A 15,978-nucleotide genomic window follows, 5' to 3' on the forward strand; every position below is an offset into this window, starting at 1 on the left:
CATCCACCATGTACAACAGCAGTAATGAATGCTCAGCTGTCTTTTAAGCACTTATACAGTATATTGTGCTCATATTTTTGTAAATTAAGAAAAATGGGGACCTTTTGCGGCAAAATAGATACACAAATTATGTAAATATTCATTAACACGTTGCAAGTATGCAAATATCTTGAAAGATTCACAAAGCATTTGGATATCTTTTATTAATCCTACTGTATTCATTAATACATTATTTATTTTCGAACAACCAAATCATGTAGGACTTTTTTTTAGCAGGGGATCTATAGTATGTACTGTATATACCTCTTTAATAATCCATGCCATTGTATCACAAGAGAACAAAGGAAACTTAATACAAATAGAATATTCAAGGGGCACGGTTACTTATGGTTATTATTATATATACGCCAAAACGACCGCTGAAGTCTATCGGGATTTTCAGCCAAAAATGGCTCGTATTTCAACTTTGGTGTACATAGAATAAAACCCTTAATGAGAAAAGTTTAGGGCATTGTGCTTTTTATTTCTGTTTACTTTTTTCACATAGCTGGAAAGGCACAATATCTTCAATAACCTGAGTTCCAATGAGTATGAGCAGGTGCTTGAGGTAATCCGCAAAGCCATCATTGCCACAGACCTTGCACTGTATTTTGGAAACAGAAAGTATTTGGAAGAGCTTCATCAAACAGGAGCACTAAATTTTAATAACCAAGTACACAGGTAACGAAATACTTTCATATAGGTAAAGTATTATAAATGTTTTATATGTAGTATAATATTTGTGCAAGTTGAAAACAGAAACTGTAGCATGGGAATTTTGTATTTCTGTTTTAATATAGTTACACCTTTTAAACAGATTTATTATTGTAGTGAAACGGACTACTGCATTTACAAACTCTAAAACCACCAGATAGTTCTGATTACTTCCTATAATATGTTACTTGGGTTTTCAAATGTATTGTTTTTAATGACCAAGTGAACAAATTAGGAGGTATTTTTCTTTAAAAAAAGTGCTTGTATAACCATTCTACAGCTTTAAAATTTTCTGCTGGGTTTAGTTAATGTCAATGGTCCATTATACTACATTAAATATTAGACCCAAGTCAGAACTGACTAAAAAACATTTTTTATTGAAAGGTGACATCTTGGTGTTAACATTCCACTCCAAGGTCACAGTCCAGGAGAGTTAAGTTCTGTATGAAATTGTGCAGCAATACAGTTCCAAGTTCATAACAATACCTGAAACATGAATCAATACACAGAGAAGATTCTTATTTATAGTGCACAGAGAAGTGTATTAAATATAGTTTTAAAAAAAATACATATTACTCCACTGGTCACATGCATTGTTTTCCTCATGTTAGTGCAAGTATGACTTTTTTCACACCACTATGCTTAAAGCAATTTCAAATTGGAAAGGGACTCTCAGTCGCGGGACCGTTGGTCGTGGTCGTTTAGCCGTAGCCATTTGCGTTTAGGACAATTAGGATTAGGGTGTCACCGAGATTGTTAAAGAATATTTTAGGAATAAGTTGAAACACAAACAATGGAGTAACTCTTCAGCAGGTTTACTAATTAGCAGATGCAAGCCATACCAAAATATATGATTATGTAGCCAGGTCACCTGATGGCTACAATCAGGTTGCCAGTAGTTGGTATGTGGTTTTCCCCCTTCCTTTTGGCACTGCACTTGAGTGACAACAGAGGGTGCTACATCCTGTTGTAGCTGGGACAACCGGGTGCCCACCTCCTGGCTGTACTTAAGGGCAGGACTGCCCTAAAGTTAGGAGTTCCTTCCCCCTCTGAGGAAGGCAGGTCACACAACTGGGAGCCTGAGCTTGGAGCCTTCCCATGTGCTCTTCCTTGCGGGGGAGAGTGAGTGTGGACCATACCTCTTCCTCTGCTAGGGAGGTGGGGAAGAGCTAGGATGGCTGCAGGTGCCCTTGGCCTATAGTGACGGTCCAGGGATCATAATTCAGTGAGAGCTGAGATTACTGCATCGGTCAGAAGCCTGCCGTGTAACTATGCTGTATAGAGTGAATAAACCGTTCCTGTTGTTATATACCTCCTGCCTGGTGCGTGACCTTACTGGGCGGAGAGGTGGTGTGTTCTGCCGTGGACGATCATCTTTATCTCCTGGATAGATGGAGGCTCTGCACTGCTAAAGAGATATGTTGGGTATGAACCCCAGAAGTAGAAGAAGCTGTCTGTGAAGCACAAAGGCTGTCCACCCTATGGCAAAAGCCTGTTTTTTTCATAAATGGAGATGAAGGAGCATAAAGGAGGGGAGAGCGGGTTGGAGAGATCACTGCTAGCAAGTCCGTGACAATTCAAGTGTCAGCTGCATAATATGCAGTGTTGTGGGAATCGGTATGGAGTGTGCTAGTACTCACCATGATGCCATCCTCCGTTGCTCTCACTCTCTCTCCCCATGTCACGTGTGCCAAGAGGGGTAGTGACGTCACTCCCCGGTGCAGGCACGATCCAAAGGCAGCAGAGAAGAAGTAAAAGATCGATGCAGCAGCCGTTCCAAGGTACTGAGACTCACCAGAAGAATATTAAAAAATTAAATGCTTTATTGAATTACATAAAAAAGGGGGTCACTCAGGACATACAAAAATAGGGGAACCTCCTCCCACGCGTTTCGTGCATAGACTGCCCTTTCTCAAGGAGTGTAACGTAAGCAGTGGGAGGGAGCTATTTAAACCTCCCACATACTAATTTAATGGGTGTAAGACACCTGTCAATGAGTGAAGTTAAAATCACAATTACATTGGATTACTTAAACCTACAGAGTAATATACAATAGGATAGAATCCATATATATAAAAAGAGAAAATGCAAACATATAGATCATTGTAGTTATATATGGAGTCCAGTAGCGTTCATGAAATAGTATCACCATCTAATAAAGGTAACCTAGCAATATTGGCTATGTTGTGGGAAGTCATTCAATTCCCAGGTGTATATGTTTAGATATAAAAAACTAGGTTACAAAATAAGTGTTACAAATATACAGATATGTTGTTTAGTTATTCTGTTTAACACTTGTGATGCATGTAGCAGAATTTATGATTGACCAATTGTTGGAACAACTTGAATATATTATACATGCAGTTATCCAAATGAACAAAAGTATATATATATATATATAACATATATTTCATTCCCCCGTTATTACTTGGTCTTATTTAAGTTGCATTTTTTATGCAATATTTTATTTATTTATTTAATGTTCTTTATACCAACAAGATAGAGGTTTAACATGTTTGTGTATTTTACATCATTACCAACTTACCTCCCTTAGAGGTATATATGAATATTGATAAGTATCAACAGAAATGTTCAAATGTTTTTAATGTTTTGTTATATTGGCAATTTGATTGCCATTAAGTGTCCGCACTTCCATTACTGACTTATCATGATTGTGGTGTCACTCACCGGGTGCGTAGGCTCCCTTCATGCAATTACCGGGAGATCCTGCAAACACTGGTTGAGTGACGCCACTTCCGGGTTTCAGCCGGTATATCAGGAAGTGTGTCAGCAAGTAATGGTTACTCTTTGAAAAAGCCCCAGCGTGAGTGAAACGCGTTATAGGCGCGGGGGGTGCCATCCCTTCACTTTTTTATCCATGTATCAATAAAGTATTTCATAGCACAGTCCAGCCTTCGCTTTATTGCTGCACGGCGGTGCCCGCTGCTTTTCCTCCTCACCGGTGAGGAGACTGTTCCTGTATATGTTTTATATGTTGAGTATACCAGATGTCTAATTAGCACTGAAAGATGTTACCAAATGCATCCTGTGTATATGATTAATTAAATAATTTATATTTATTTTGCTGTTAGTGATAAAAACATGAGTAAGCTACTGAACTCACATTATACAACTGATAAAGAGTAAAAAACATGTTTATATTTGATAAATTTCTGCCTTCTCATTAAACAAGTATTGGAAAATGAGGAGCCTATCATATATCAAATATTTCTATTGTATAATGATCAGTGTTCGCATATAGTATAGTGAGGATCATCTATCTAGTTACAGAACATCTAATACAGAAAAATCAAATTAATTGTATCAACATGAAATTTAGTTGCAAATCATCCAATGTGTAAATACCACAAACAAGAAAAAAAAAATGCCACCTGATTGCCAGCTGTATAAATATCTTTAAAGAACATATGCATCGATATTTATACAGCTGGCAATCAGGTGGCACATACTAATTTAGCTACTGTAATTATGTATTCACATGTATTCACATTTACTAGTCACTATCACTTAGTGTAATTAATTTGACAATTTGTATATACTCACTTCATTACACGTACACTTTTGTTTATAATATGTAGCAACTTTAGGTGTATTTGCCAGTTTAGCCAAGTGTTTATATATAGGTACTTTCTTACAGTCATGAGCTACAAATATTCATGGTAGGATTACTTTACCTACCAAGATCACCAACATAGTTAGTACTATGAGTCTTGATTTTATTTATTTTGTTTCATCATGTAAATAAATATTCTCTTATTAGTGGAGGTGGCAAACACCACCTCTTATCAGTTAATGTGAAATTATCACTTAGGTGGAGTGCATGATTCTAGTGGGATCTCTTTCTTAATCTTTGCAACTGGAGGCATGCAACAGAGTGTTCCAAGAATGTTGCTTCCTATAGATTTTAGTGTATGTTTTTAAATCCAAACCGACATAAAGGCACAAGTCCAAGAATCAGTCTGTGAAGATATACAGGACTTGAAAGATCATTTTTTTCGCTTGGAAAAGTTTATTTCACAAGACTTAAGAATATGGTGGGATATTATTTCACTAAAAAATTATCAATTAAATAAGAGGATCCCACGGGGACTACGTATGACAAAGGCACCCTCCTTTGGATTTGACAATCAGGAATTTGAAAAGCAGTGGAATATTATTCTTGACCAATGTTCTTTTAAATTAATTGAATTGATAATACAACACAAAAGTAAAGAAAAAATTGTTGCACATAAACAAGTCACTGACTTACAAACAAAATTAAAAGCTTTCACACATATAGAAAGATTCAAGGACATGGACAAACTACTAGCCCAACGTATTGTTGAGCTAGAAAAGAGCATTACTGTATGTTTACCAAGCAAACCAAATACAAACAAGACAAGGTTGACTATCAGAAAAATCAAGTGTATTTATGGCAAAAACCACATGGGGCAAAACACAGGTTAGAAAAAATGCATCCAATACTACAGTACTAGCCAGAGTAATAGTAATTACAATAAAAAAACATCAAAACCTAAATCTATACTAAGGAAGACACCAAGAACTGATTCACATATGGGAAGAAATACAGAATCAGATATTTCAGATACCGAATATGTTCCTCCTAGTGTATCCTTTTCAGGAAATGAATCTGGAGCTTCATCGAATGAAGAAGTACAGCTACCAGGAAGATCCCAAACCTATACAGCTACTACACCTGGACGACAATCGTCAAAAAATGACGTAGATACAGAAGAAGATCCAGGGATAAGTTGGTGGGTGGCTCCAGCCAAAAAGATGAGATACTAAGGATTGAGGACACTAACATTCTCAACATTTCTAAACATGTATTGACACAATCGGAACTTAGGGCCTCATGCAGTAAGCGTTGATAAGGGAAATATGGCCATGTTATAGCCAAAATTGGGTTTGAGATTCAGTAAGCGCCGATAAGTGCTTCATATCGCCAGGTTTCGGAGCCGATAATTTGGTTATGGCCAGTCGCCTGCCGATAAGCCTGTTTTCGACACTGATCGCCACTTTTTTAAATCGGCTGGATTCAACAAAAAAAAACAGCTTATCGGGGCTGATCGGCACTACGAAATTGAGATGTTATGGCCGATTTCTCCCGCCAACTAAAGTTGGCAGTTTGGACGGGAGAACGATCGCTAAGGCTGCCGGAACGGCACTTAGAAAAAAAACATCTTCTGTACATCAATGGAAGTCAATGGAGCGGGGACGTATAACAGTATAGTACTGTTTACGTTTCATTGCTCACAATACAAGGGGGATTTGCATTACAGTGTGGGGGCATTCCCTGCATTGTGTCACAGCTGATGTGTCTTATTTGCATAACATTCGACTTTTACATGTTTTCAGCATTTGCGGGTCACATTACTCATCATGTGATGATGTGGCAAGGGAAAATACTATACTACACTCTTAAAGGAGAACCTCACATCATATCACACATTTTACTCAACTCAGCGACAATTATTTACATGATGTCACACATGTCACACATGTCACTCATACACAGTATATTCATCTTCCTTTACATTACACAATGCTTGTAATGTGACACGCATCTTTAAACGTTCATGTACATCTGTCTTCTCATGTTTACATATACTTTTGGGTCCTCCCTATTTTCATGACGTCACTTATTGGACGCTCAATCACATTGCATGTTTACATTGTAACCGTTGCATTACAAGCACTTCAACCTAACTTATACACACATGTACAGTAATTCAGCATTGGGACACCTTGTAAACTCATTCTATACCAACTATCCTCCTTACACAAATGCATGCATATGCACACGACTATTCATTGTTGCCAACATGTCACAATAACATGGATAATTACACATGTTACACAAAACTTTTCCCACGTCAATCTCAGCCTTTTTGTCTCATTACATGACTGACTCTTGCGTTCACAAGTGTTACATGCATTGCACATGCAACTATTTATTTGCAAGCAATCTTTGTACAAAGCTTCACGTCACATCATTGCCAAATATCATCATTCCCTGCAGAATACACACAACAAATACTTAGAACAACAAGTGCACACAGCTTGCCACAGAAGTACTTTATTATGTTAATGTAACACCTTGCATTTTACTATGTCACCTGACATCATCACATACCTATTTAAAGGACGCACATTACCTGCTCATTCACAGCTACTCATTTCAAAATGTTGCGAATGTTTAGGAGACGCAGGAACATTCTTTTCTATGACATGCTTGCTGATCAAGAGAATGATATAGGGCAAGGTAGGGACACACCGAGGGACAGTGACAGTGACGCGGATACGACAGGGACAGGGAGAGGGACAGGCCGAGGGACAGGTAGAGGGACAGGAGATCAGAGGAGAAGACAGAGGAGACAACTTGTGCCTTGTCCGCGTCTGTACAGGGAGAGAACCCTGTTAGATGGGATGAGTGAGGAGGAGATTGTAAGTCGCTATCGTTTGAGTTCAGCAGCAATCTTAGCTCTTTATGAGGAGATAAGGGGGGATTTAGATTTTTTCACAGCCAGAGGTCGTGCAGTCCCTGGGCTTGTTAAAATGCTGTGCTCATTACATTATCTTGCTTCCGCGTCATACCAGACAACTGTGGGCATAGTGGGCGGGGTCTCGCAATCTACATTCTCGCGGGCCTTGACCCAGTTTCTCTATGCACTCAATAGACGCGCTAGGAATTATATTCATTTTCCTACAGAGGCGACAGAGTGGCTGGAAGTCAGGACTGGCTTTTATAATATAGCAGGGATACCATCTGTGCTGGGTGCAATCGATTGCACACATGTTGCTTTGATTGCACCTAGTCAGAGTGAGCATGTGTACCGCAATCGGAAGCACTACCATTCACTCAATGTACAGGTGGTATGTGATGCCACGATGAGGATAATGCATGTGGTACCCAAGTTCCCTGGTTCCAGTCACGATTCCTCTATCCTGAGGAACTCTTCAGTCTTCCATGCGTTCGAAGAGGGACATTTTGAACCTGGTTGGCTGCTGGGTGAGTACATATTTACATGTTCTAACACAAAACACATGTTGATTTAGGAATGTTGGCATTGTACAATTTGATCACTAATGTCAGCTTATGTGTGCTCCATTCATTATAGGTGACTCAGGATACGGAATTAGGCCGTGGCTCTTGACTCCGGTGCTAAACCCTCAAACTGAAGCAGAGGACAGGTACAATGCAGCCCATATATCTACAAGATCTGTTATAGAGAGGACATTTGGCCTACTCAAGACCAGGTTTAGGTGTCTGGACAGAACTGGTGGGGCTCTTCTATACAAGCCTCAAAAAGTGTCTGATATTATCCTTGCCTGTTGCATTTTGCACAATGTTGCACTCAGGCACAATGTACAGTCAGACCTAGCTGAGGCTTTGGTAGACGAGCATCCCACCCATGTAGCTGCTGAAAATGAACAAACAGCCAGTGGTGGCCAGACACGACAGAATCTCATCAATTCATTTTTTTCTTGTAAGTACAAACTCATATGTTCCTAGTACTACTTTTATAGTTTAATTATGTTATATTAACAATAATGTTTCTTTATATAACCTTCTGTTAGGACACAGATGAATATGGGTTGCACACCTTTCTTTTCTCTGCTGTGTGCACAAAGGGATGTGGCACCGGTATGTTATTGTTGCACAGGTTATATAATCCCTCTTCAATTGTACTTTAGTTGTGTGTATGTGAATACAAATTGGGTAACAAAGCAATAATATTTTAGCATTGTGTTATTCCTTATGCTAAGACAAAACACATATTATGCCCATAATCATTCATGCTTCTAGTATGCTTACATACAATGTTATTGGTGCAGTGTAACATGTACATCCATATGATGTGTACACCAGGCTGATTTACATTTTGAATGTCATGAAATATACATGGTGTTGTACATTTAACACCAAATACACACTTTGCTGTGTTGTTTACGGTACTGAAGATGGCATGTCAATGTTTGCAATTTATATATTGTTCCTTTGCATTATAGGTATATCTCCAGTATGACTGATCATGGTATGTATATTTGCTGACATCTCTCATAAGATGTGGCTACCTCAATCTTCCTATAATTATTGGAACTAAAAACCCAACATATTGGTTTAAACACAAATGTTACATATATGTACTTTCTGTATCATGTATATGCATTTAGCTACTCTTGAGCTTTCATGTGCATTGTATTACAAAATGATTACTCACATTTCATCACATTTTATGTATGTTTCCTTATAATTTCCATTAATGTAATATAGAGGTGGTTGGAGAAAAGGGGATAACTGTACTTATTTGTTTACTTACGGGAGCACATTCATCACTAGCATAGACACACTTTTTAAGACAACTGTTTGTGTCTCTATCAATTGGTGTAGGATCCATGTATAACACCGACAAATGATAACACCAGCTTTATTATGGTAGCTTATATCATCATATTGACTATACTATGTATTTCTAAACGATTAATAAACACAGTAAACTATAGTTAGTTAGGTTAATGAAATATACACAGAAACGTACTTCATAACATGATGGTGATGTCATATTCAGAACATCATGCATTGGAGGGGACCATAACATCTGGCCACTAACATTATTTGCTACAGTCCCAAACCATTTTATCTACATACCCATGTAACAAGAGATTTTAAAAATAAATGGCTACTTGGTTGTAAGTGTCCTTTACATTGGGAGAAGGAGTGGCTCACTGAGTAAAGACACACACTGGCACTGATAGTTTGAAGCAGGGGAGTCTGGTTCAATTCCCGGTGTGGGCTCCTTGTGACCTTGGCCAAGTCACTTTATCTCCCTGTGCCTCATGCGGCAAAAAAACATTTGTACGTTCCACGGGCCAGGGACCTCAGGCTGAAACATGTGTCTGTAAATCGCTGCGTACAACTAGCAGCCCTATACATGAACATGCTCATATTATTATTATTATTATTGTTACATAGTTTCGACAGTCATACGTTCCATTACATATTAGAATACACAAATGTGTTAGCAGAGTGGGAATGGTTGTTATATATAAAACACACCATGTCATAAAATGTTAGTAGTCATTAAAGAACACTCAATAAAAATTCATGAGGCACTCTTTTGCAACATCATTATGTTAATTAAGTGCTTATGCAATATAGGCATAAGGGTATCACATTTTTAATTGTTTGTTAATAAGCGCTGCAAGCAATATAAAATTAGTTCCATATGTAGTATAGTAGTCGGTGGCTCCTCCTCACAATCATCTCATATAAAGGTAGACTCTTCTGAAATCATACATTGATCCGATTGTATCTTCCCCGACATCTCTGAAATACAGCAAACACATGATGGTCAAAGATGGCACCTTACTAGATATGCATCCGTGACAACGCGTTACGCAGCTCTATATGATTGTGTAGATACACACGTCAGTCACTTATATGTTAGAAGTAAAACTGTTCATCAGTATGTAATGTTTCTTTAAATTTGTAGCAGGCATAACTATGTATAAGAAGTGAACGTTGCCTGTATACTGAAAGATGTGCGCGCACATCTTTGTGTGCGCACGCACTTCACGCTTGGCTCCACTAACTGTTAGCGCATGCGCAAAACAAAGCGTACGTTGTGCGTTCAATACATGTTGAAAATACCAGTAAACATAACATCTTTATTTCAAATACAATGAAGACGAAACTACATTCGTTCTAAACGAGTACATCTGTATTCTTTTTAAACAGACGTGTTTGAACAGAAAGCACGGCCGATAACACAATGCGCAAATGCAATACGTGTGACGTCATGTTAAGCCAGCGTGAAACGCACGCTAACACTCCTCCCACTCAATTAACATTCGGCTAACGCCCAGGGTACGCCTACAAACACTGAGCCGCACGCATCACACACTGCAGTTACCGTTACTATAACAAAACATGACAGCCAATAGGCTTTGAGGCGCGCACGTCGCTTGGGGGCGGGACTTACATCACTAATCCTTTTTAAGGACGCCTTGGCCCATGACAAGGGTCCCACGTCATACGTGGTGGACCCGGTTTTCAATGTTGTAGATGTTGCATGATAACAAAACAGGTATGTGTTAGAGTAATGGTAAAATGTTGCTAATATGTTTAAAGGGATAGGAAAGTACGTATATTTATTCCGTCAGCAATGTGTACTACTCTTTCAGGTCCTACTATATTGTATTAGGAAACAATTTGTTTGTGATCGCTACATGTTATGCAGTCTGCAATGTTACGCTGTATCCACCTATTGAAAGTGAAAATGGTGGTTACAAAAAAAAAAAAAATTTAAACGCAGAGTCAACGCATAACGATTGTTATATTTACCATTCTTCTAGAATTAATTCTTCGCCTGGCTGCAACTGGTCGCTCCAGAAATGCAAGCCATTTTCATCCACGCTTAACCCAACCGCTGAATCCAGTATGGCACATATCTCCTCCAGGATGCGCTCATAGGAATCGCCACTGCTTTCTTCAAATAATTGGTCGGGAGGTAGGTTCATTTCTTCCGGTTCCCATTCCAATGCAATTTCAGCTGAAAGGCTTGGTACATAATCATAGTACTTTTGTTCTTGTACAATGTGGGTTTCAGGAATGGAGGCTGCAGATATTGCAGCACGTATCGATTCAAACGGATCAGTAGTAGCGGATACATTGCTATTGCCATTAGGAATAAATATGCCTTTCACGACAATATAAGTGCCGTCTTTCAGGATAAATTGTTTTTCCGGGGCAATCTTCCAGAAACCATAGGTGTGTTGTAGCTTATCCTGGTCACGTTCAAAAAAGTCATTACTTGATAAAGTGAATCTTATTGAGGAATTAAAATTCCGTGCATGCTTACGGTCTTGGTAATAAGGATATTTTGCTCGAATGAAATCATCGATTTGGCGTGTGCTTGCTTTCTGTCCGCGACTGTTCAAGATGGCTTCACAGATCATGTACTTATACCCTAAAAGGGGATTAATATTGTTAACGAATTCATCAGCCATGTCTGAGTAGCACAAAAGCTGTGTGCAGGTCTGTGTTATTTGCTCATCAAAATGAATGTGCTGAATGGCTAACAAACTCCTGTTTTTCCTTGTCAAGGTCAACAAAAGTAACTACTTTGACTCCTTATTTCAAACGCCAATTGGATTTGTTTGTCTAATTGGGTTAACAGTTGTGGTTCGTGATATGGGACTGTGGGAGAAACATTTCTCCTTCTTTTATCTCGTTTGTGAAAAACATCCCTAGACTGTGAATGCGTTCACATAGTGTTTTTTTGAAAACTAACAAAGACCAGTGTGTGAAAATATTTCTTAGCCAGGCATATCAGTAAAAACACACCTGCAAAAAGAAATGTTTTTTCCCCGCTTACATTTCTGTGTGTATGTGAAAGTCTGGTTAACTCCCTGTCTGCATGAGTTTAAATACGTGTGTATATATATATATATATATATATATATATATATATATATATATATATATATATATAAATATATCTCTTATAAAAATATATATATATTTATATATAATATTTTATTTTTTTTTATATTGCAGGAGTACACACAACATTGATGGCATTAAGTATACCTTGTATGAAACCTATTTAAATGGTGAGAAACATGATTGAATTAAGTAATAAACATTTGTTTAAGCACAATACTGTTAGAGTCTCATACTTAGGATATTTCTCAAACATTAGGCCTGTATTATTAAAATAGTGTTTTCACAAGGAAGCATGAAGTGTATTAGTTTGTGTATACCAGTTTATATAGTACTATATATATATATATATATATATATATATATATATATATATATATATATATATATATATACATATATACACATATATATATATATATATATATATATATATATATATACACATATACATATATATATATATATATATATATACACATATACATATATATATACACACTCACACACTCACACTCACACTCACTCAGTGTGTGTGTGTGTGTGTGTGTGTGTGTGTGTGTATATATATTATTATACATTCTGAGATGTTATAGAAACGAACACACAACTGATTAAAGGACAAAATTACAATGGCCAAGCAAGGCAAAGGTAAGTAATAATTTACACATAATCCTGCTGTACACGTACAAGAAAGATGTTTGCACTTACTTAGGTGTTTTAATAATTGCATGTGACTAATATGCATATGCAATTCTTACATCAATTAACACACCCAAATGCAATGTTTTGCTGCAAAGTCAATGGCAGCTTCTCTAAACTTAGCAACTGGCTCCTGGTGGACCATTACTGAACAGACGATTACAACATAAATATTTATAACACAATTAATTATGAGTGTTAACATTTCCAAAACTTCACGTGTACAAGAACATAGTTGAAAGTTTGGAAACAACACAGTCTTCAGCATACATACAATAGTAATTAGATAATCTGAAGTCAACAAAACAAGGCCAAAGACATATTTTCTGAATTATAACATTTATTTTTTTTGTTCCTTTTGCGAGCGAGTAACAGGCCTGCTTGTTGTCTCTTGAATTTTCCTTTTTCTTTTGCCACCAACTTTAGGCACAACAGAGCCACTTTGAGTGGCCTCTGGCACTTCACGGGCAGGGCTTGTGGCCAGTGACTGTTCACCTACGGGGCTTGTGGCCAGTGACTCACCTACAGGGCTTGTGGCCAGTGACTCACCTACAGGGCTTTTGGGCAGTGATTCACCTACAGGGCTTTTGGGCAGCGATTCACCTACAGGGCTTTTGGGCAGCGATTCACCTACAGGGCTTTTGGGCAGCGACTCACCTACAGGGCTTTTGGGTAGTGACTGTTCACGGACAGGGCTTGTGCCCAGTGACACATGTGAGCAAGTTGGTAGACACTGCACAAGTGATGGTTGGTCTGTTTCATGTGTGTCTTGTTTTGTTTTTGTCGCCTCCTTTGTAGGTGTCTGCTGCTGAATTTGTACAGATGGCAGCGGTAGGATGTCATCAGGAACCTGCACAGCAATGTCTGCTACTTGACCGGTAACATTTGGGCCTGGTGAATGAATATCAGATGAATGTGGTGAAAACTGACCTGCATGAACAGATCCTGGCTGGGAGGTGTTGAATTGTGGTACATTAGTCATTCTCCAGTAATTAGCTTGTGTTTGCTGAACAACTAATGCTTCGAATGAGGTGTTGATTTTTTGCAACTGTTTAGGCACTTCAATGAAGACTCTGTGGAGATGTGCCAATTGTGATACTGTTTCTTCCTGCAGTCCAATCATCCTTTCCAGCACTGTCATCATGTCTGAATGGCGACGATTTTCTGCGTCCACTATTTTTCCCTCTGAAGCTACAATTGCATCGTATGTGGAAGTTGATGGACGATTTGGCGGTACAACAGTTTCTATTGGCACCTCTTCATGGTCACATGATTGTATTTCAGTCTCTTCTGTGGCGTCATCCTCATCATACTCATCATCCTCATCACCATGATGTTCTAAAAAGAAATGTACACATTATTAAATGGCATGTTAATGTATGCTGTGTTACTATGTAATTGTACTGTGTCCTAAGTAACACCTAACATGTTAGCATACGTTTTATAACCTCATTAAAAACTACCTTGACTTACGAATAATGTTTGGACTCAGTATGAAATATGAATGAATGAAAAGTTGCTCTAAACTCAGAAGTCCTACATGATAATTAACATCACTAACACAATACATGTTGCCTTACACTTAATTTTCACTGACACTAAGTAATCCTATTTAAAGAAGATGTGCAAAACAAATAATGCACATGACAACATAACATATAGAAGAGCACATATTATATGGCCAGCAAATGATACACTCACCTTCTAGTAGTGTTGAGCTGGCTGACCCAGGTGAAGACACTTGTTCCATCTCAGGTGACACATGTCCTCCAGGGGCAACTATATATAACAATAACATAAGTTTTACATTTACATGTGTAAATATTGAACAAACACTTATTGTATGTTCTGTATTTATGATTAACTAACAACATCAGTTCCTTAACCGAAAATGTGTGTGAAAGTGAACATAAATAGTTTTAATAACACTGTACATGCCTGTGTACTTAGAATTTTTGAGTTCCCTAACATACAACATACTATGTTTCTGCAGTAATGCGTGAGGATAAATAGATTAAATGAGTACATAAAAATCATATGTTGTGTAGTGATATCAGTATCATAATGTACATAACTATCATGAGATGACCATTCACAATGGTTATCATGAAGGTGGTCATATTGCAAAAAGTGTTGTTTTTGGTAGAGGATATGTGTGGTACATTAATCGAAGATGTGGCACACCTGAATGTGGCTGTGACTCAACAAGACAACACATGCAGTGTGTGATAATGTGTCTTTCATAGTAGTTCAACTATAGATATGAGTGAACTAATGTGTGACGTACGCTTTGATAAGTAATGAGTTGTTGGGGCATTTAGTAGCTAGAGTTAAGCTTTCAAATGAGTGTGATTAACTTCAGTTGTGCTATTCAGGTTGTAAGAAAGGTATTCCCTTCCCCAAAAAGCCTAATCAGCCACACCTTTCAATGACTTGAAACAGGTGCAAATGGTGTGAACTAAGTTGACCGTGAAATGAGGCTGTAATTAGTGTGTGTGCTGAACCCCACCCCCTCTGTTGAAGTGTATGCTGTGATGAGATATTAATTGCAGCTGCTTTAACACAATGGTAGATGAGCTAAGTAGTCATCTGCAGTGTTTAAGTTATGAAAACAATGACATAACATATGATACGTGTGCCTCATTATGCTATCTGTATATGACATAAAGCAAAAATGGACCTTTTCATAAGCAACTATAGATGTGTTAGTGCCAGTGATGTTTGTAGGCCGTTACATGCAATTTCTTTGATGCATGCTTAAAATAGGCAGTAATGTCATGTTTGTCGGAGTAAAATCAATAAAATACACAATAATATGATACATATTTCTGTTCTGTACCTGTAGCTACTAATAATTTCTCATGAACATGTGTTACACATGTGTACTACCCTGTTGTTCCCCATCTTCGCCCACCATCAATTGCTTCCACTGCAGCTATGCATTTTGGGAATTCACATGTAAATGAGCACGCAATGGCACGTGCTATATTAGTTACTGCTTTTAGTAGGACTACTACATATATGTCTATTTTGAGATATATATATACAGAATC

The 15,978-nt window shown here is 37.9% G+C and overlaps 2 protein-coding genes across 7 annotated transcripts in view; one reads left to right on the plus strand and one right to left on the minus strand.

The window, feature by feature from the left end:
• PDE10A (phosphodiesterase 10A) overlaps nucleotides 1-15,978 on the plus strand; it is a 938,782-nt gene that overhangs the window by 800,199 nt on the left and 122,605 nt on the right. For all 6 annotated transcript variants that reach the window (XM_075596713.1, XM_075596710.1, XM_075596711.1 and 3 more), the window contains one exon: nucleotides 548-720. In XM_075596713.1, coding sequence (XP_075452828.1) covers nucleotides 548-720 — 173 coding nt within the window. The remainder of the gene's footprint in view (nucleotides 1-547; nucleotides 721-15,978) is intronic.
• LOC142491859 (uncharacterized) lies at nucleotides 4,039-14,700 on the minus strand. Its single transcript, XM_075594676.1, has 3 exons — nucleotides 14,627-14,700; nucleotides 13,448-14,263; nucleotides 4,039-4,049 (listed from the first exon to the last, which is right to left on the minus strand). Exons 1-3 carry the CDS (start codon nucleotides 14,673-14,675, stop codon nucleotides 4,039-4,041), a joined length of 876 nt encoding a protein of 291 aa, XP_075450791.1. The 5' UTR covers nucleotides 14,676-14,700.

This window comes from Ascaphus truei, chromosome 4 (genome assembly GCF_040206685.1).
Source record: "Ascaphus truei isolate aAscTru1 chromosome 4, aAscTru1.hap1, whole genome shotgun sequence".
NCBI classification, from domain to species: Eukaryota; Metazoa; Chordata; class Amphibia; order Anura; family Ascaphidae; genus Ascaphus; species Ascaphus truei.